At 38.7% G+C, this 22,825-nt stretch overlaps 1 protein-coding gene across 2 annotated transcripts in view; it reads right to left on the bottom strand.

Moving 5' to 3' along the window:
• Nucleotides 1-16,876, bottom strand: part of SLK (STE20 like kinase) — a 62,155-nt gene extending 45,279 nt beyond the window's left edge. The window contains exon 1 of one of the 2 annotated variants that reach the window (XM_005225584.5): nt 16,126-16,876. In XM_005225584.5, the coding sequence (XP_005225641.1) occupies nt 16,126-16,275 (150 nt within the window). In that variant the 5' untranslated portion in view covers nt 16,276-16,876. The remainder of the gene's footprint in view (nt 1-16,125) is intronic. The other variant, NM_001206077.3, reaches the window with a different exon arrangement.
• Nucleotides 16,877-22,825: the final 5,949 nt, after the last annotated feature.

The following is a 22,825-nucleotide window of genomic DNA, read 5'->3' as shown; positions in this document are numbered from 1 at the left end:
ACAGATGCTAAAAGAAGCTTTTAGATGACAACCAGGACTCACATTCTTTCTTCACAACATTCTTAAATGGTTTACTGATTGAAACATCAACGGGCTGCAACTGTATAATACCGGAGATACAACTACATTCACAATGCACGATGACACATATCACAACTGCCGCCTGGCGAACAACGTGAAGGCATCAAACAATAAATCGGGACTTGTCCCAGTCTCAGAAATGTTCAAAAGCTGAAGGTCTATCATAACTGGGTGAAACATGGCATTAAGTTTATCTACGAAAGACACTTTAGTTGAAAAAATAATACATGGAACTCACCCTCCCCCAAGTCAGGAAATAAGTCAGTGAGAAATGTCCTTCTCTCACCATTTTAATGTAACACTTTGGGAAGAAAGAGAGCAGAGCAACTGTCCTTGAAAAGGAACACTATAAAATACAAGCAGTGGTAAGAGACCAAGGATATTGTGAGGAGAGTTAAAAAGTCATCCTTCTTTTGCATGCCTCTACCCATGGCAGGAGAGATTTTAAAGACGTATCTTTCACTTGTTAATAGAATGGCATGAAAGAGGAAAAATAATTAATACTAGATAATCTCTAAGGTTCTTTGTAGCAACAAATTTCATTATTCCATTGCCTTGGATATACTGATTAAGTCAGTGATAGTACCATTTGGTTTAATATAAATACTAAATAAATTTTACATTAGAAAATACAGTGCCTCTTACATTACTGATTGAAAATATTCATCACAATCTGGTTTGAGAGAACTCTAAAATTCAAAACTGAAATAAATTCATGTGTGCAAAACCATACTTTAAACAAACATAATGCAAATAAGGTGTTAAAAAGAAACAATCACATCTACTACCTAAAAGCATAAAAATTCTAGACAAAATTTTAACTAAACAAATGTTAATAAAAACAAGAATGAAATAACAAACACTCAGATGTTATTTTAAAGGAGCTATAATTTCAATAGGTAAAGTTTTCAAAAATCAGTGATGATCACTTAAAAATCACTATGTTTTTATCTTCACGAATCACAGGCACCAAAGAAAGAGATGGCAATGACACAAACTCAGCAACTTGGAGGAAAAGATTCTGCAAAGCTGAAACTCAGATCCCTGAGGACAGAGTGGTGCTCAGCTGCTGCTGAGTCTCTGAACTTGGAAGAGGGATCTTGTGAGACCAGGGTACCTTTTGAGGAAGAAAGGACTAGCCAATCAGAGCTGGTGTTTGTAAGGGTTATGATAAGACTAGCTCTGTGAGTGTTAGAAAAACTACAAACTGAATCTGGGACAGCTATTGCTGGGGTGAGAAGTTCCACTAGGATGATGGTCAAAGTAACAGCAAAGCGACAGGGAGCCACAGGCAACAGAAAGATGTAGGCTCTTTCTCCGCCTCCTTGCAGCCTTCCTGTAGTGTTCAACGCTTCTGAAACCTAAAAGTGAGCACCTGGCAAGACAGAAACAGTGATCTGCAAAAATCGCAGAACAACGTCACAAAGCAGAACCACAGAAAGGGGTGTTGGGAGCTGAGGATTACAGATGGGAGAACTAAGACACAGTAGTATTAAATATTTGGTTAATAAATATTCAAATTTCCAAAGAGCAGTTTGGGAAAAAAAACAGCACTAGAGAAAGAAGATAGTTTTAGACTGTTTAGATACTATTAACTGTTTTATATTACATGCTAATCCTGGTGATCTTCTCAGAAACCAGATGAGATTTTGGTAGGAATAAGAGTGAATATCAGATAAGAATAAAATTACTCAACATAACTTAGCAAAGATACACAGTTAATTTCCACTATTTATTCTCATTTGTTCTATAGTCACTACAAACCCTGAATTAGTGAATACTGAACCACTACTCCTAGATGAAATACATACACACATTCTCCCACACAGACCTTAGATCTCAAACAACTCATCCTGGTAGATTCTATTTGTTTCACAAAAGACAAAATGAAGTTCAGAAACGTTAGGTGATTTGTTCGAGGCTGCCCCAACAACAGGTGCCAGAGTTTGGGTTCAAACCCCATCCAATGGGTCTCAAACCAGGAGCCTCTTGCACTACAGTACACAGCCCCGCCTGTCTCCATCCTCCGGACCTCTCTGTATGAGAGGTGAGACAAGACAGAACACTACCAAGTTCGAGCTCAGCACCCAACAAGGGCATCCAGGCACTCACATCTTATATAGCTTTGCACGTGTACACAAATAACTGCGAAAGCACCGCATGTACAGGTTTGGGGGCTACAAATAGATTTTAGTAAGTAGATAAATTTGCAAATAATGAGGATCAGCTATACAGTATACTCTTACATTAACAGGTAGAAAATATTACAGATATCCTTTTTTAAAGGATTTCTCCACTGCAGAGGACACAGGTTTGATCCCTAGTCAGGGAACTAAGATCCTGCATGCCATGTGGTGTGGCCAAATTAATTAATTTAAATGCTTTTAAAAGAACACATTTTCATGCCATTTCCTGAATTCTGCAAAAAAGAAAAGAATATACTTTATATTCCCAAATGCTACTTTATTTATATTGCTCTGGTTATTTACGGAAAACTTAGTTATTGGTCAGTCAAGATACTAACAACAGAATGTCAATAGTAAGTTAATGTTGGTTAAATCAGTAATTTCTAAAATGTTTTACCAATTCTCAGATAACATAGTTTTCCCATTTATTTCATGGACTTGCTGACTCTGAGCAGCATGAATAAATTGCAACATTTTTGATAATTCTGTGATAGATAAGCTTTAGGACTTTGCAAGGGTTACATAGTTGAAAGGCTGAAAAAATGAGAACACAAAAAGAATTTTTTAAAAATATTTTGAAATAGGACAAAGACATACTACCTCTGGAAATTAATTCAAGAAAAATAAAGACTTTTAAATGGTAAGGAAGATCATTACCACACAAACATTCTCAATGTTAAATTATAAAAGTAAAGGGCCAAAACAAGTTCTTGTCAAGATAAGAAATTCAACACAATACTAAGATTTTTATAAGGAAAAAAGATAAGCCAGCACATTAAAGCCATTTTTACAATTCAAACTTTCAGTTACCTCTTTTAAAACATAAATGTATATATGCCAGGAATTTGGACTTCAGGTGGCATTGAGTACAAAATACAATGCAGCATTTAATAAACAGCAGGTAACTTCAGTAGCATAATGCAGAAGTAGTTACCCATTCTGAAAAGAGACTGTCTTTCTTCTTTCAGAAAAAGAGAAAAGTGAAGACTATATAAAGGGAGAAAAAATGAGAAAAGAAGAACTGTTAAGTGAAATAAAGCAATGTGCAGAACAGTATTTAAAAATATGATCCTTTCCTTTTGTAATCTGAAAAATCCAAACCTACAAAGAAATGGAGTAAACAGACAGTGACCAACCACACAGCCCTCACCCAGAGTTACCAGCTGTTAACATCTGTCATCCTTGCTTTCAAATCCCTCTCTTGTAGACTGTCCCACTATTTGGATTTGTCTGTTTCCTCATTATCAGATTCAGGTTAAATATCTTTGATAAAAAACACAACATTAGGTGATGATACAGTTCCCAATGAGTAGCACCAGAAAACACAGCTTATCTTACTACTGTTGATTAACCCTAGGTTTGATCACTTAAGATGGTATCCATCAGCTCTCTCTACTGTAAAGGTGAGTTATATGGGGTGGTATCACGATACTTATGGGGTGAAACCCTGTTCCTCCACACTCTTTCACACAATGATTTTAGTGTCCATCCATAATTTTTGCCTGAATTACTATCGTATGGTTGCATGAGTTTTTGTGAATTATATCAGTCTTTATATATCAACTAGTTAGCATTCCTCTAGCAGGTTACTATTTTGTTGTTGATATTTTTGTAGTTCAAACTAACCTGTACTCTTTGGCATGTCCCCATTAATTTTTGACCATATTCTTTGATTTTTTGAGCATATGAGCATAAAGCTCATATTCTTGAGCTTTCTGGTACAATATCCCGGGATTCTCTGGGAAAAAATGAGGAGTGGGGAGGATTTTACTTTTCAATTTTATCACTTCTGTACTTCTCTAGTTTAGGCCTGGATCAGACATTTCAATGAGTCCTGGTTAGTTTTAATGAGGAATGGTATTTAGAAACCCAGAGCTAGGAGTATTAATGATCATAATTTCTAGGCCTTTGTCGGTGGAAAATAGGAATATGTATACATGTATTGCAGCCATGAAATTAAAAGATGCTTGCTCCTTGGAAGGAAAGTTATGACCAACCTAGACAGCATATTATAAAAGCAGAGACATTATTTTGCCAACAAAGGTCCATCTAGTCAAGGCTATGGTTTTTCCAGTAGTCAGGTATGGATGTGAGAGTTGGGACTATAAAGAAAGCTGAGTGCAGAAGAATTGATGCTTTTGAACTGTGGTGTTGGAGAAGAGTCTTGAGAGTCCCTTGGACTGCAAGGAAATCCAACCAGTCCATCCTAAAGGAGGTCAGTCCTGGGTGTTCATTGGAGGAACTGATGTTGAAGCTGAAAACTCCAATACTTTGACCACCTGATGTGGAGAGCTGACTCATTTGAAAAGACCCTGATGGTGGGAAAGATTGAGGGCAGGAGGAGAAGGGGACGACAGAGGATGAGACGGTTGGATGGCATCACTGACACAACGGACATGGATTTGGGTGGACTCCGGGAGTTGGTGATGGACAGGGAGGCTGGAGTGCTGCGATTCATGGGGTCGCAAAGAATCGGACACGACTGAGCGACTAAACTGAACTGATTGTATGTGTGTACATGTGCACACAAGTGAATGTGTTATATCGTAAGTTCAAACTAAAACCTCTAGTTCAAAAATCAGCATCACAGGGTTCTTCCTTACATTTCAAGCTTTTAACCCCTTTCTCTCAGTTATAACCCTAGTTCTTAAAACAAAACTATATTAACTAATTTGTTCTATCCTATAGTATATATAAAGTATTTTCAGAATTATAACATCAATATCACTACTACTAATAAACCTAGTTTATTAATAAACTTAAATTAATAATAATAATAAATCAAGTTCAAGCATTCTTTCCTATTCATTTTATCCTTTAAATATATCCCACTAGTCTTGACCCAGAGGGATGGGATGGGGAGGGAGGTGGGAGGGGGGTTCAGGATGGGGAACACATGTACACCCATGGCTGATTCATGTCAATGGATGACAAAACCACTACAATAAAGTAATAAGCCTCCAATTAAAATAAATAAATTTTAAAATAAATAAATAAATATATCCCACTAGTCAGAGTACTCTACTCAAAAATCATTTCAAGCACTTTTCCAGTATGCCTATTTTATCAATGTGATATGCAGTTGAGTTCACCTGTACATACATGTGTGTGTGTGTCAATATATTTTCAGTTTTACAAACAAGCATTCATACATATGCTCAAACAGGCATAAAATTTTATCTGAAAAGACACACAGATATTGTTACAGTGACTGACTTTGGGGAAAAAAACTGGTGGGAAACGTTTTCATTTTTCAATTTTATCATTTTTGTACTGTTCAACCTTCTAACCACATTAGTATCCCCTTGAATTTTTGTTAACAGGTTACCTAAAAGATATAACCTAAAAGGTATTATTTTTATATAGTCTTCTATATACTCTGCATAACATAATACAATATTTTATATTAACAATATATATTATAATATTTTATATATTAATATAACATTTTATATAGCCTTTATACTCTGCATAATATAATATTTTATATTATATTAATATAATATATATTATAATATAATATATTATTTCAAGAATAGTATTCAAATTTTTAGAAACAGATAAAATATATTTTAGGGTTTTTTTTTTTTTCAGGTGGAACAGGCCCTTCCCTGGTGGCTCAGTGGTAAAGAATCTGCGTGCCAATGCAGGAGACGCGAGTTTGAACCCTGGGTTGGGAAGACAACCTGGAGAAGGGAATGGCCATCCACTCCAGTATTCTTGCCTGGAAAATGCAATGGACAGAGAAGCCTCGTGGGCTACCGTCCATGGGGCTGCGAAAGAGTCAAACACAACTTAGTGACTAAACGACAAGGGTGAATAGAGCTTCATGTCAATTTACAGAAAAAAATTAAATTCCAGATAAATTAAAATTAAAACTCTTTATACTATTAAAAGTCAAGAAGAAAATATAGATAAATATGTATCTAATTCCTGGGTAGGGAAAAGTTTTTCTAAGCATGAAAGCAAAGAAGAAAAAAGGCAAAGAAACACACTGACAGATTTTTTTAAAATAAAGAACACTATGTCTTTATATCAAAAAAGCAACAAAAACTAATTTAACTAAAATAAATGCACCATTATAATAAAGTGCTAATTTTCATAGTACATAAAATGTACTTTCAGATCAACAAGAAAACAAACAGCTCATCAGAATATGGATAATTCAATTATTTTTAAAGTGGCAATATCATTAGAAATCAAAGATATGGAAAATGAAATAAACATACTCTTTTTGTCTAGCGAAAAAGTAAATATTTTTTAAAAGGATAAAAACTAACCTTGAAAAAGGTCAAGGAACAAAAAGGCACAGAAATAGAACATTGTTAGGCTGTTTAAACAGGCATAACGTATGTACATGTATGTTAAGTATACAGAAAATATCGAGGAACATATACATGAAACTGACGATGGGGAGTTCCCTGGTGGTGACTTTCACTGCCATGGCCTGGATTCAACCCCTGCTCAGGAAACTGAGATCCTGCAAGTCCTGCAGCAAGGCCAGAAGGAAAAAGGAAAGAAAGAAACCATGGTAGTTGATACAGAAACCGAATAGTTACATTTACGGAGAGAAGAGAAGGAACAATAATTAGAGTGATGGCCAAAAAGACTAACTTTATCCCTAATAAGTTAATATTCCTTATCAATAGAAATTTGTTGCAAAACTAAAAATTAATTTTAAGATAGGTTTATACATTTCTAGAGTTAACTTCACAGTAAACATTAAGAAATGATCATGTATTTTGCCCTAACAATTCTAAGAATTTATCCTAAAGAAATAAGGAATGTCAGAGAGATATATCATGAGTATATGGACATTTGACATATGCCAGAGGCACTGAAAAGCAATATGGCTTTAGGGTGATCTTTTCAGTAAATGGTGTTGAGACAACTAGGTATCTACATAGAAAAAATGAAACTGGACTCCCTGTTTCATACTGTAGACAAGAACCAACATCAGTTTAATTACAGACCTAAAAGAGAAGACAACACCATAAAACTTTAAGAATGTAACACAGAAGGACAATTCATCACTTTGGGTAAGGAAATTTTCTGAAGACAAAAAGCACCAACTATGTATAAAAAGCTAATAAACTGAACTACACTAAAATCTGAAACATCTATATAAAGAAGGCCATCATAAGGAGAAACAAAAGACATACTGTAAAGCAAGAGAAAAGAAGGTGCATCACATATACCTTGAGAGAATTAGTATCAGGGAGTACAGGCTCCCGTAAGCCAATGAGAAAAAGAACCCAAAAGACTTTAACATGAGCACTTGCCAATAAGTATATAAAAAGAAACTCAATCTCATTAGTAATCAGAGAAATAAAACCCCAGTGGGAACAGGAATTGACTGTAAATGGGCACAAGAGAGCTTCAGGTGGTCATAAGAGGATTCTAAAGCTAGACTGCAGTCATGGTTGCACAACTGTACTAATTTATTAAAACTCACCAAATTATATACATAGAATGGGTGAATTCTGTGTTTTATATACATTGATAAAGTTATTTTTTTCATCGGCAACAAATAGGAAAATTCACTGGAAAAAAATACCCAAATACATTCAACAGGCATGAAAAGGTACTCAATTTTTTCAGTCATCAGGAAAATATAAATAAAACCACTTCTCACTCACAATAGCTAACATAAAATATTAATAACAGTGGCAAGTGTTGCTAAGGATATAGAACAATTCAGAATACTGCCACCCCTACTGATGGGGTGTAAATTGGTACCACCACTTTAGAAGACTGGCAGTATCTTCTGAATCTTAAAACACACGTAGCCAATAACTTAGAGAATCCATTCCCAGGTACTTATCCAATAGAAATGAATGTAAATGTACATCAAGATGTATAACAATATTCACAAGTCTTATTCTTAATATACAAAAAGTGGAAACAATCCAGAAGTTCACCAAAAGTAGAATGGATAAATTTTAGTACCTCATATATTGCAATACTATAGAACAATGAACAAAAAAGATGAGAGGGCTATTACATACAACTAGAGACGAATTCTTACTCATAATGTTGAATAAAAGATGCCAGACACAAAACACACGTATACTTACATTTATATGAAGCCCCAAAATACACCAAAATGCTGCAGTAGTCTAGGTAAGAGAGAATGGCAGTTATGACTAGTATTACAACAATAAAGAAAGAAAGGAGGAGACAGATTGAAGAAATATTTATAGGTAAAATTAACAGGCTTGGTGATTGATTGGGTCTGGGGGATAAGGAAGTAGAAGATGTTAAGAATGACCTCCAGGTCCCTGGTCTATGCAATTGGTAGATGAAGATGTCAATTATTGAATGAGGAACACAGGAGAAGCAAATTTGGGACTGACATCAGGAATTTAATTAATTCATGTTTTTTACTTGCTGTTTAAGGAATCTGTGAGACATTCACAGAGAAGGCAATGGCAACCCACTCCAGTACTCTTGCCTGGAGAATCCCATGGATGGAGGAGCCTGGTAGGCTACAGTCCATGGGGTCGCTAAGAGTCGGACACGACTGAGCGACCTCGCTTTCATTTTTCACTTTCATGCACTGGAGAAGGAAATGGCAACCCACTCCAGTGTTCTTGCCTGGAGAATCCCAGGGACAGAGGAGCCTGTTGGGCTGCCGTCTATGGGGTCGCACAGAGTCGGACAAGACTGATGCGACTTAGCAGCAGCAGCAGCAGTGAGACATTCAAGTGGAAAGCTCTAATAGATAGCTCAATGGGTAGATCCAGAGTTCAGAAAGGAGATCTCGAGATAGAGACCAAAATTGCATGTAGATGGTAACTGAAGCCACGGGAAAAGATGGGCTCTCAAAAGAAAAGATGAGGGCCTAAATCCAGCCCTGTGGAATCCCAACACTGAAAGTCAGGAAGAGCAAGAAGAGCCAGCAAAAACATCTGAAGAGTAGACACAGAGGTACGAGAAAATTCAGGACTATGGTGACCTAAAAGCCAGCTTTTTAAAGGAAATGATGGTCAAAGGTCTCAAATGCTCCAGAGAGAGGTCAAGTAAAAGAATTAAGTGTCCATTTAACTCTTTTACTTGAATCCTAAGACCACAACAAGAGCCATTTAATTAGGTGAACAAGGAGATGTCAAATAAAAAGAACAAGAAAAATGTCACAGAACTGAAGAACATGAGTCTTTAAACTGAAAAGACTAACCAAGAGCCCAGCAAAATGAAAGGAAGAAAAAAAATGCCTATATCAAAGTACATTACCATGCACAGAGGATAAAATGCAAATTCTAACAGCTATCAAGAGAAAAAGGTCACAAGGGACCAGAAAACAAAATGGCAACGGACTTTCAGTAGCAACACTTGAGGCCAAAAGGCAATGAATGGAAAAGTCTTTAAAATCCTAAGAATAATGTACTTTTGAACTAGAATTCTACAACCAAACTATACATCAAGTGTGACTTTATAATAAAGACATATTCAGACAGGCCTAGTCTTAAAAAAAAAATAAACCTTCCATGTATCCTTTCTCAGAAGACTACTGAAGGATGTATATAACCAAAACAAGGAGGAAATTCCAATACAAAAACAAAGCATTTAAGACACTCCCAAAGTAGTCTGAGCTCCTAAGATTCTAGAGACGAAAATTATGATTCATTATTGACATGGACCAACAGACTGGTTCCAAATAGGAAAAGGAGTTCGTCACGGCTGTATATTGTCACCCTGCTTATTTAACTTATATGCAGAGTACATCATGAGAAACGCTGGACTGGAAGAAACACAAGCTGGAATCAAGATTGCCGGGAGAAATATCAATAACCTTAGATATGCAGATGACACCACCCTTATGGCAGAAAGTGAAGAGGAACTCAAAAGCCTCTTGATGAAAGTGAAAGAGGAGAGTGAAAAAGTTGGCTTAAAGCTCAACATTCAGAAAACAAAGATCATGGCATCCGGTCTCACCACTTCATGGGAAATAGATGGGGAAACAGTGGAAACAGTGTCAGACTTTATTTTTCTGGGCTCCAAAATCACTGCAGATGGTGACTGCAGCCATGAAATTAAGAGACGCTTACTCCTTGGAAGGAAAGTTATGACCAACCTAGACAGCACATTCAAAAGCAGAGACATTACTTTGCCAACAAAGGTTCGTCTAGTCAAGGCTGTGGTTTTTCCTGTGGCCATGTATGGATGTGAGAGTTGGACTGTGAAGAAGGCTGAGCACCGAAGAATTGATGCTTTTGAACTGTGGTGCTGGAGAAGACTCTTGAGAGTCCCTTGGACTGCAAGGAGATCCAACCAGCCCATTTTGAAGGAGATCAGCCCTGGGATTTCTTTGGAAGGAATGATGCTAAAGCTGAAACTCCAGTACTTTGGCCACCTGATGCGAAGAGTTGACTCATTGGAAAAGACTCTGATGCTGGGAGGGATTGGGGGCAAGGAGGAGAAGGGGACGACAGAGGATGAGATGGCTGGATGGCATCACTGACTCGATGGACATGAGTCTCAATGAACTCCGGGAGTTGGTGATGGACAGGGAGGCCTGGCGTGCTGCGATTCATGGGGTCGCAAAGAGTCGGACACGACTGAGCAACTGATCTGATCTGATTGACAGATATTTTTTAAAAAGATCTAGAAATAAAACAGATGCATAGATGGAAAGACCAAGTATTATGGAGATGTTATTTTTTACAAAGTTAATCTATAAATTCAATAAAACTCCTTCAAAAACGTACAACAGGTTTTCTGTGTAACTTGTGCATGCGTGTGTGCAGGCTCTGTCACTTAGTCGTGTCTGACTCTTTGCAACCCCACGGACTGTAGCTCATCAGGTTCCTCTGTCCACAGGATTTCCCAGGCAAGAATACTAGAGTGGGTTGCCATTTCCTTCTCCAGGGGATCTTCTCGACCCAGCGATCAAACTTACATCTCCTGTGTCTCCTGCATTGGCTGCTGCTGCTGCTGCTAAGTTGCTTCAGTCGTGTCCAACTCTGTGCGACCCCATAGATGGCAGCCCACCAGGCTTCCCTGTCCCTGGGATTCTCCAGGCAAGAACATTGGAGTGGGTTGCCATTTCCTTTTCCAATGCATCAAAGGGAAAAGTGAAAGGGAAGTCGCTCAGTCGTGTCCAACTCTAGCGACCCCATGGACTGCAGCCTACCAGGCTCCTCCATCCATGGGATTTTCCAGGCAAAAGTACTGGAGTGGGGTGCCATTGGCAGGAGGATTCTTTACCACTGAGCCACATGGGAAGCCCTTTGTGTAACTCAGTTAGGCTAATTCTAAAATGTACATGAAAGCCCTAACGGCCAAGAATATACTAGACATTGCTGAAGAAGAGGAAAAGGAAGTCTTTCTCTAGCAGAGATTTGTTTTGATGCTTCCCTAATTAAGACAGTGGAAAACCGATAAAGGAACAGACAAACAGATCAATGAAGAGACTAGAAACCCCAGAAACAGACACATGCTACAGAGCAGTGAGGAACAGTCTCCCCCAATGACGAGCCATGGGACAAGTGTGTGCCCACTGTAGAAAACAAGGAAATTGGACCCCCGGCCTCACACTATTTGCAAAAATCTTCACTAAGTGGGTTGTAGACATAAATGTTAAAGGCTAAATCATAAAAGCTCTTGGAAGATAAGATAGCGGTTTATCTCCATGATCTAAGATTAGGAAAACTTTTCTCGCCTTTTTTTTTAATTCAAAAATCGAATTGGCTGTATTAGGTGATTCATGAATCAGGCAGCATCCCATCCAACAACTGCAAGGGTGCCCCAGGAAAGCACTTCTCAAATACAATACAGAAAGCAGTAACTGAAAAAGAAAAACCAGACAAGATGAAGTATGTTAAAACCAAGAATTTCTTGTTCATAAAAGACACCGTAAAGAAAATGAAAAGATGGGCACAGAAGAAGAATGTATCTGCAATAGCCATAATCAGCAAATGGATAAAATCCAGAACACACAACAAACAAACAAGAAAAAGACATCCAAGAGAAACACGAACAGGACACTGAACACAAAAGAAGAAATCCAAGTTACTAACAATCCTATGCAAAGAAACACTTAGTAGTAGTCAGAGAAAAGATGAATTAAAACCACAGTGCAAAATAAAACATCAGATTGTCAAAACTAAAAAATTCCAACAATATCAAATGGTGGAGAGAACGCAGAGTAAGGAAAATTCTCATAGGATGCTGGTGGGAGTGTAAACCGGTATACACTACCCTATAACCTAGCAATTCTACTTCTAAGTTAAGTCTTGGTGAAATTCATGCATACATGCACCAGTATAAAAGCCAAAAACTGAAAACAACTGATATAGCCAACAGGACAATGGTAAATAACTGGTGATATAATCATATATTGGAATTCTATGCAACAATTAAAATTAACTATAGCTCTAGTGATAAGAAAGACAAATCTCACAAACCTAAAGCTATTCTGAAAGAGGTAAGACACCAAATACACTCAGTACACACAAAAGTTATGATGCTTAGTTATACACTGCTAAGTAGTAAAGTATAAGGAAAGCAAAGAAATGAATAACTTACAGACAGGATAGTGGTTTCCTTTAGTGGGAGAGCAGAACCAATTCAGAAAGGAGGTGAAAAGGATTCTAGAACACTGGCAGAATTCCTTTACTCTGACGGTTGTCAATATTGAGTTCACTTTATTACTGTTTGCTAAATGTACATCTATGTGTTGTACTTTTCAATATAATGATTATATGTTTCACTATTTTTTAAAAAGGCGCATGCCCATCTGGGTCATAAAATGAATCACTTTTCATCCAGCGCAAGTCAGTAACCCAGCTTCAATTCAACAGATCATTTTACGGCATTCCTTCTTTTTTTTCTGTTAAAAGCAACAGAATTCCAAATGTAAAAAAAAAGTGAGGGATATTACATATCTTCATTTATATGTCAAATAATACTATTAAAAAAAGAGAAAATAAATTTAAAATCAGGAAGCTCTTTCAAGCAAGAGAGTAACTGTTACAGAGCTATGTAGTGCAGGACTAAGTGGAAAGAATACAACTATATGATGAAAAAATGTTTCAAACTAAATACACAAGACAATCGCCTATTTAGAAATTAATCTTTGTAAACAGTTATAAGCATATGCGAGTTGGAATCAACTTCAGAAACAGCTTTCTGTTGCACACTATACATACTATTGTAAGGTTTGATTGCTTTTTCTCCTACACGGAAGAAGTTTATAAATTTTTAAACGTTCTAGGGAATCTTGGACAGGAAAAGAGGTTATGAAAAAGACGTAACAAGTGAGATAAGTTTAAATTTTAAATTTTCTGTTTTAAAAAGCTCCCAGCTTACTCCTTGGAAGCATAAAATAGTGAGACAAAAACAGAAGATGCAAAGAACTCCCATTCTTCAAATATCACACTAAAATATATACCAAGCCCACAAAAATTATCCTGACACAGTCTTACAGTGTTAAACTACATGGAGTAAAGCTCTTATTTTTCAGAAAATTTTCAATAGGTATCTCACTATAGGAAGACATATTCACTTTGCAATGTCATGAAAGAATTAAATCACAGAGTATTAGCATATCAACACAATCTGCCTGTGCCAGAAAATGGTTTTACTATCTTCCTAGGTCCCTTTTCCTGTCCCATCCCATATTTCGCTTTCAAGCTCTAAATATAACAACAGTAATTTTCTGCCATTTCCTGAGCCCTTTTTCGTCTCTTACATTTATTATTTCCTTTAATTCTCACATACTGAGGAGTAAGTTTTACTGATGAGAAAAACAAGACATGGAATGATTAAGTAACTTACCCAACGTCAGAGGTTGCTATTGAGGGAGCCAAGATACAGTCCAACTCCAGAGCCAGTATCTTAATACTACACTGTTTCTATTCAATAAAACATTTATACCATGAAAACTGCCCATAATCACCTACTGCCTTCTAACTACCAGATCCCAGATACCTCGAGGATTTATTACTGCCTTTCCTAGATAACTGCATACTCACACAACATTAATGGGTAAAGGAATCTAAACATTTAGGGAAATCTATGATTTTCCAGCTAAGAAAAAGGAGGTCCAGAGACATTAAGTGTCCTGTCCAAGATCTCAAAGCTTGTTTGCAACAACCAGCAATAAAACATAATTCTTAACTCCCAGAAGCATCTTCCCACTGCACTAAAAGCCCTGTCTACCACACTTCTAAGGAAATGGCAACCCACTCCAGTGTTATTGCCTGGAGAATCCCAGGGACAGGGGAGCCTGGTGGGCTGCCGTCTATGGGGTCGCACGGAGTCGGACACGACTGAATCGACTTAGCAGCAGCAGCAGCACCACACTTCTATACTGTAAGCTCTTGTTGAAATCCACACCCTCCACATTAGGTACTGAAGTTTACTCTGCCAACTTTCACAGCACACAAGAGCATCAGCAGCACTCACAAGCAGGTAACACACATTCTTTCATTTCAACAAACAGAAAGAGAAATGCACTATGTGCTAAGGCAATAGAATTAACCCAAATGTGTATCAGAATTTGGCCCCTGGTCTTATCATAATAGCATAAATACATTAACATGTGTGTTAATAGTGCCATAGTAGCAATGTGAACAACGTGTTTTGAAAGCACACAGAAGAGAGTAGGCATTTCAGACTAAGAAGGCGGGGCTTTGAGATGTGTCAGAGCCAGTGTAAAGGCAGGGTGGGATGGTGCTTAGAAAGAAGGGAAAATGATATCACTTCTACCACCAGAGGTTTAAGTTAAAAAAAAAAAAAAGCAGTAATCATAAACACAGGGTCAGAAGAGCTGAGTTCAAATCTAGGCTGTGACTGGTGTGAATGTGAACAATTTCTGTGTCTCAGCATCCTCATCTATGAAATGGAGATACTAGTGACCTGCATGTCTCCCAGGACTTTTGTGGGGGCCAAATTAGTGTAAGTTAAACATAAGTTATTTATACTTCACATCTAGGCAACCCTGTGGGTCCTTCCCCTTAAAAACTGTCTCATAAAAACCTCACCCTTCAGATGAAAATATTCCAATGACATCATTCGTATACTCCTTACAGGATAGTAAACATTTAACACAAATGCCCTCAGACTAAAACAGCAAACTTCCTTCTACTGAGATGAATATCTGGGTATAAAAAATATTTGTGTGTATATATATTGGGGGGGGGCGTGTTTTTTAATTTCTTAAGCCCTGGAATGGATTTCTAGTCAGTGCTTATTATATTTAGAAACTAGTATCTGATGCAGGTTTCCTTCTGGAAATTTTCTATCAGAAATTACATTCCATTTTACAGTATGCTGTCAAGCAACCAACTCAAGAATAGTCTACAAGTAGCAATCGCTTTGCTCTCATCCCAAGAGACTGGTTATGTATAAGCTACAGATACAACCAAATACATACCCTGGACCCCAAAAGGGAACTATTTTAGTATAAGCATATATATGAATGCAAACAGCTTCACAGAAAAATAGAAATCCACTTTAAATGAATGCAAACAGCTTCACAGAAAAATAGAAATCCACTTTAAAGTATAATGAGTTTCTGATATGAAAACATTTGAGGGCCAAACCAGACAGACCCCTCCTTTTAATGTAAGAACACCCTCATTTCCTTTAACCTTTAACAGAGTAGACTGTATCCCTTGCCTCTCTTTGGCAACCATTCTTTAAACTACATCCAGGCCCTATTTTGTTCAACCTTAAACCCTACGTCTTAGCTACTCCTCGGATGGTAACCTAAATAAAGTTTCAACGTACGTTTACGAAGTCAAAAGAAGGTCCCAAAGATAGGAACGGGACGCGAGAGCGAGAAATCCTCGTGCCACTCCCGGCCGCTGGCTGTTTGATCTCTCAAGTGTAACTTCCCTTTTCTCCCTCTTACCTTGTACACTTTTCCAAAGGCTCCGTCGCCCAATTCTCCTATAATTTCCCAAAACTCCTCTGGGTTCAGGTCCCTCTTCACATGTTCGTACTGCTTCTTCTTCTTATCGCTCCCCAACTTGAAGATCTTACGGAAATTGAAGAAGGACATTTTCCCTCCCCAACAGAGTTCCTCACACTTAAGGATCAAAAACAATAAGAGGCAAAGTTTCTCCTCCCTCGTCTCCCGCGCGAGCCCGGCGGGCGGCGGCGGCGGGCGCGGGCAGTTCGGGCTCCCGCCGCTCCGGCCAGGCGGTCCCGGGGGAAGGCGGGGCGCGACTCCCCCTCCGGCCCACGGGGTGGGGGCGCTGCGCGGCGGCCCCTCCGCCGAGCCCGGCCCGCGAGCTGCACGGCTAAACGCCTGGCCCCCGGCCGGCCCTTGTGGGGCGGCACCTGCCCCGACGCTCGTCCCCACCCGGCCCGGCCCGACGGGTCCGAGCGGTCCGGACGCCAGCGGCCGCGGCGGTTAGGCCCTTGTCAAAGCGAGTCTCCAGGGGCGGCGGCTACTCCGGGCTAGGGACGCAGCTGGCGGCTCTGAGGCGAGCAGTCGGCTGGCCGAGCTCTCCTGCCCCGGGCCGGAAACCCCGGGTCTCCTCTGCAGCAGTCAGCTCCCGCGGCTCGAGGCCCGCGCGTCCCCTGGGCTCTGGGGCGCAGCCGCCGCCGCCTCGCTCCCTCCCGAGCCCACGCAGCCTCTGCCTGGAGCGCGCACCAACGCCGACGCCGCAGCGCGCCCGCCGGCTTCCCCGGCCGCGCGCTCGGCTCTCCGCGCGCTCGCGCGGGGGTGGCACCTCTAGCGCCGCGCACGCGCGTTGAGTCCCGCAAGCTGGCTGCCCAAAGAGGCTTGCTGGCGCCCTACGCCGGGTGCGAGGTGGATCGTAGAGCGGGCAGCGGGTTGATGGTTCCCCGGGGTTTGCCCTCCAAGCCCCAAATCCTTGTCAGTCCACGGCTTTGACGGAGTTGCCCTTTGCGCACGACCCTCTTGGTTGTGCTAGCGGATTTTGCCTCCATTCTGGATCTGGGAAAATGTGTAAAGAGTGAAAGCTGAGCTGCCCGGATCTGGACTTTTTCGCTCTCAAACGAGCCCCAGAATAGAGTGAGAGGAAAGAATATGCAATGGCTGTTTGCTTAGGATCCAGAATTTATCAGCTCTCTGACCCTGGGCGGGTAACCTCTCCGAGCCTCAGTTTCTTCATGATGAAGTCAAGGTCCTTAAAGTCCCGATCTGGGGATTGTGGCGAGGAGTAAAGGCAATGGAAAAAATCCCTATGCACTGTGCCTGCGCTGGTAAATGCTCAATTTCAGTTCTGGCTGTTATTAAAAATGTGCACGTAAAATAGACATAAATATATAAAAGTTAAGCCGACTTCTTAAGTGATGACTAGGGCATTCTTTTGAGGCTAATCTGTCTTCTGGCCACTTCCATAGCCATCATCCTGGTATCACCCTTCATGACTCCATCTGAACCGCCAACTAAGGCCTTCACTACCTGACCTGTCTCCTGCCCCCTTGTACAGCACTAGTGGAAGACTACCTACTGTGGGCGCTGGCTAGGATCTGTCAGATGGTGCCTTCCCGTCCTCAGAAGAGAGCACTTTCAAGGCAGTCGCTGATTAGTCATCGTGATATCCAGGTACTATACCAACATTCCTGGCATATGACAGGTAAGCCGGTCTCGTGAATGAATGAATGAATGAATGTTATCTGGAGCAGAAGACATATTGCTATGTAACCCTACCAACGGAGAAGGCAATGGCACCCCACTCCAGTACTTTTGCCTAGAAAATCCCATGGACGGAGGAGCCCGGTAGGCTGCAGTCCATGGGGTCGCGAAGAGTCGGACACGACTGAGCGACTTCACTTTCACTTTTCACGTTCATGCACTGGAGAAGGAAATGGCAACCCACTCCAGTGTTCTTGCCTGGAGAATCCCAGGGACAGGGAAGCCTGGTGGGCTGCCATCTCTGGGGTCGCACAGAGTCCTACACGACCAAAGCGACTTAGCAGCCGCAGCAGCAGCAACCCTACCAAATCATTTTGCCGTCCAATCCCAAAGTGACATAACAAAACCCGGTTTCCAGTAAGAGGAATATGGTGATTTTGTTTCTCAAGACACTATATTTTTTGATAGTCTTATAACCTATAATGGAAAAGAATAAAAACGAACATGTATATATAATATATATACGTATACCTGAATCACTTCACTGTACACCTGAAAATAACATTGTAAATCAACTATATTTTAATAAAAATTAAAACTAAAAAATAAGTCGTTGTAAGGAATAAATAAAATTAAACTATATACTTTTGTGTTTTGACAAGCATAAACACCTGTGAAAACAATGCCATAATTAATCTATTTTCAATTGCTATCATTTATGTAGGTGGCTTACATGAAAAGATAATATGTGCTCATTGTGGAAAATGAAGAAATACACAAAAAAATTAAAAGTGTTATAGTTCTACCATTTAGAGATAACCATTGGCAAGACTTCATCATATTTCCAAACAGAACTTTCTGGCTGTACATTAATTTTTTTTACATGGATAAAATTATACTGCCTATAAAGATTTGAAACTTGTGCTTTTCATATTTCAGTGATTAGTGTTTTCTTCCATCATGAGATATTTAGTAGATTACATACCAACTTTTCTCTGTTTCAGATAAAACATTGATAAATATCTTTGTTCACAGATCCTTTTCCACATATTTGATTATTTCCTTAGGATAAATTATAAGAAGTAGATTTGGGTCCAAGGATATGTCTTTCCTTTTTTTGTTCTTTTCAAAATAGAAAAACCTTTACCATTTTCTCAATTAAAAGATAGCATATTCTTGTTGTAAATTAAGTCAAATGATACAGAAATGATAAACTAGGAAGCTGTCTATAATTCTCCCCTCTTGACTTCACCCTACCCAACTTCACCCCCAACCTAACCATGTTAAGAGTTAAAACCTTATGAGCAGGAGGGAACTTTGAGTGGTAATAAAAAGGTTCTAAAACTGGATTGTGGTAATGATTGCAAAACTATAGGCATTTACCAAGAATCATTGGATTGTAGACTTACAGTGGGTGAATTTGGGGCTTCCCTGGTGGTTCAGATGGTAAAGAATCTGCCTACAATCCAGGAGAACTAAGTTTGATCCCTGGGTTGGGAAGATCCCCTGGAGAAAGGAATTATACCAAAACTAAACTACTTTTAAAAAGTTATAGATGTATGACCAAAAAAAATGACCAAATTATTTTCTGTGCATATGATTTTTAATATAAAATGACATCTGATATGGATCATGGACATCTTTCTATGCCAGCACAAATAGATATATCTAATCCTTTTTAATAGGGATGTAGAATCCCAGTATATATAGCTGTACCATCATTTATTGAAGCATTTCTCCACTGGCAGGCATTTAGGTGGTTTCCAGTTTTTTGTCATTACAAACAATGCTGCAGTGAGCATGCATATACAAGCATCTTTGTGTATTTGTCTGATTATATTTCTTTAAGATAAAGTTCAAGAAGTGGAACTGCTGACTCAAAGAACATAATTTAAAGTGCTTTTACCTGTTGCCAAATTGGCCTCCAGAAAGATTGTAGAGTGCTGCTCTCTCTTCCTACTAACAATCTATGTATGAGAATGTCAGTTTTACCAGACTCTCAATAGCACCAATCCGTCTTTTTAATCTTTGCCAAGATAGTCCAAAATTATCTCTTATTGACATTTCTCTGATTATTGGTGATGTAACCTTTTCAGGTATATACTGGCCACTTTTACCTCATATTTTATAAATTGCTTCATCATATCAATGAATAATATCAAATGACATTGTCATTATTGTATAAATGAGATGATCAAGAACCTCACTAATATACTTTGGTGAAATGATCATGGAGAGTTAATAATAGCTTTTATAGCTTTTCCATGGAGCTACACCCACAGAAATTATTTAATAATGCCAAGTGAGACGATATTTAGACAGATTCCAATTTTCCCAGTAATGACTAGGATTCCCGTAATATCTAGATGTTTGTGTTATCTGTAAAAAATAATTTGGCTCCCTTGAATTTTTAATCCTTTAAAAATTAAGCTTAAACAGTGACCACGTGGAAAAAATATATATATACATATATATAATATTCATTTAATACCCAATGTTTTGTCACTAACACTCACTAACAGATTGGTAAGAGGAGAACTATTTTCACAATTTATCAGATCACTAATCTTCACTGATAACAGCAGGGATACCACTGAAAATTAGAAACTGAATATATATGGACTGCTTACTACATGCTGGACACTGCGCTGTGTGGTTTCCATGCATCATCTCATTTAAACCTCATATCAACCCTGTGAGGTAGGTTCTGTGATAGCTCCCACGTAAAAGTGAGGAAAACTGAGACACCATTAAATATAAATAGCATGGTCATGGCCTCAAAGGTAGTAATGGAAGACTCGAACTTGAATGCAGATCTCAGTAAACCAATTCCTTAGCGTTTAACAACTCCACTGTGACTCTGTCCTCATCCTTACTGAGCTTCTGTAACAGCTGTCTCACAGGATTGTTGTCTCTGCTATTTCTTTCTCCTTCCCTTTGTAACTTGAAAGCATCCTCTACTCATGGTCTCCACTTTGTGAGCTCCCAAACTTTGTGTGTGTGTGTGTGTGTGTATAAATATTTTTACATATAAATGTGTATGCGTGTGTGAAAGTGTATGGGTGCTGGGTATGTTTGTGTGTGAATGTGTATATGTTGTGTATAGGGATACGTGTGTTTGTGTGTGTGAGCATGTATCTCTAAAGGTATGTGTATGTTTCTCCCTCTAGACTGAAAACACTTGGAGGGCAGGGACTGTGTCTTGCTCATCCTTACACCCCCTGCATCTAGCCCAATGTGTCTGTCATATTCTATATATTTTTGTCAGATAAGGAATGAAAATAAAAGAACTTTATACCTAGTGAAAGCAAACTACATGTCAATTCCTTTTCCCTTCCTTTTTTCTAATTTAAGCAGTAAATTTGCCAAGTTCTTTAAATATTGCTGTAGAAGTTACATGGAAGGAGAAAATACCTTTTGTGTACAAGTACCCTGTGGTATAAATATGTTTTTCTATCCTTGTGGAGTTACAGTTTAGGAAGGAATTTTTTCAGATATTTTAAGAAAGCAAACTGCAGTTATGACAATTATTCTCCTGAAATAGAGTTTGTGTGTCATTCACGAAAATCCAAACCAGATTTTTGGTCATTTTTTTCCTGTTTTAAAAGTAAACAAATTACCTGATTTAAGCTATTTTTTATTCAAAAAGGGAATCCAAAAATATCCTCCCTTCTCCTTCATCTCCCTTTCTGCCTCATATAGAACTGTTACACTTACACTCCCACCCTTTCCTCATCCCTAACCACTTCTGCTGAAATGACTCATAAGCATTTCACAGCGTAACAAGTCTTAACATATTCAGATCTTTAGGAAATTAAAAAAAAAAAAACCCACTATACAGACATACTTCTTTTACAAGTGGTATTCAAATTCCAATGTAAAAATCTAGACAGCGTAACATCTTTTGAACTTTAAGGATTTGAATGATCCATATCAAATTTATTTCATTCAGACGTTAACTAGCCACATTATTCAGGCAACAAAGCCTGTGAAGTCAGTCAAGCCTGTAAGGTTGATGATAGAAGTATTTGTGCTCATCTATTGCTTTATGCTTTTATGTATTACATTTCTTCTATCTTTGCTACATAAGATGTATGTTGGGTGGGATTCTTCTGAGGACTGGCTCAAAATTACTCGTCCTGGAATTTCCCTGGTGTTTCAGTGGCGGTTCAATCTCTGGTCAAGGAACTAGACCCCACATGCCACAACTAAAGATTTTGCATGTCCCAGCTAAGACCTGGTGTAGCCAAATAAATAATAAATAAATAAAAGTAAAATATATTTAAAATAATACTTCTCCTGTGATTAACCAGTTCTTTGGGCAAGTCACTACCCTACACCCTGAGGATTACACAAGTTTCACTTTTAACAGAGGTGGCTTCAAGGAGATAAAATAATTCAGAATGACCCAGAAAGCAGGATAACACCCAAGGTATTCAAAATTGTGCAGTATTATAGTTTGCCTCTTCAGAATGATCATATGATCTTTAAGAGCCTTCTCAACTACAAACTTCTGTTTTCATGAAACCCCTAACTTCAGTTGCCTTGTATACTAGTAATTGTGTCCATTTTTCTGACACAATTTTGACTGAAGAGTAAATAAATGCAGTTAGGAATTTTAAAAAGAAGGGCATGTCTGCCAAAAGTCATTGAGAATCTCTCTGAAAACTCTTCTTGGGATAACCTTTAAGAAATTTACCTAGTAAGACGTCACACTGTCACATGCTGGAGGGAAGAAGGTATGTTTTCAGAATAAAGTCAGTGGCTGTCTTCCAAAAGAAATTTTTAGGTTTTTCCTGTAAAGAAATAACTTACCACCCCCTTGTTACCATCTCGTATTTCTTCCTCTTCCTCTTCTAATCTTTTAGAACCTAGTACCTCACCCAAGGTTTTAAAGAAAACTTTGTTATTGCACATTCCTGTTTCACAAAGCCATCACTGCAATTACAAACCACATTTTGTGGCCTATTACAGTAAATCATTAACACTATCATGAGATGCT

The sequence above is a fragment of the Bos taurus genome, chromosome 26 (assembly GCF_002263795.3).
Source record: "Bos taurus isolate L1 Dominette 01449 registration number 42190680 breed Hereford chromosome 26, ARS-UCD2.0, whole genome shotgun sequence".
Classification (NCBI taxonomy): domain Eukaryota; kingdom Metazoa; phylum Chordata; class Mammalia; order Artiodactyla; family Bovidae; genus Bos; species Bos taurus.
This window is presented reverse-complemented; position numbering and strand designations above follow the sequence as displayed.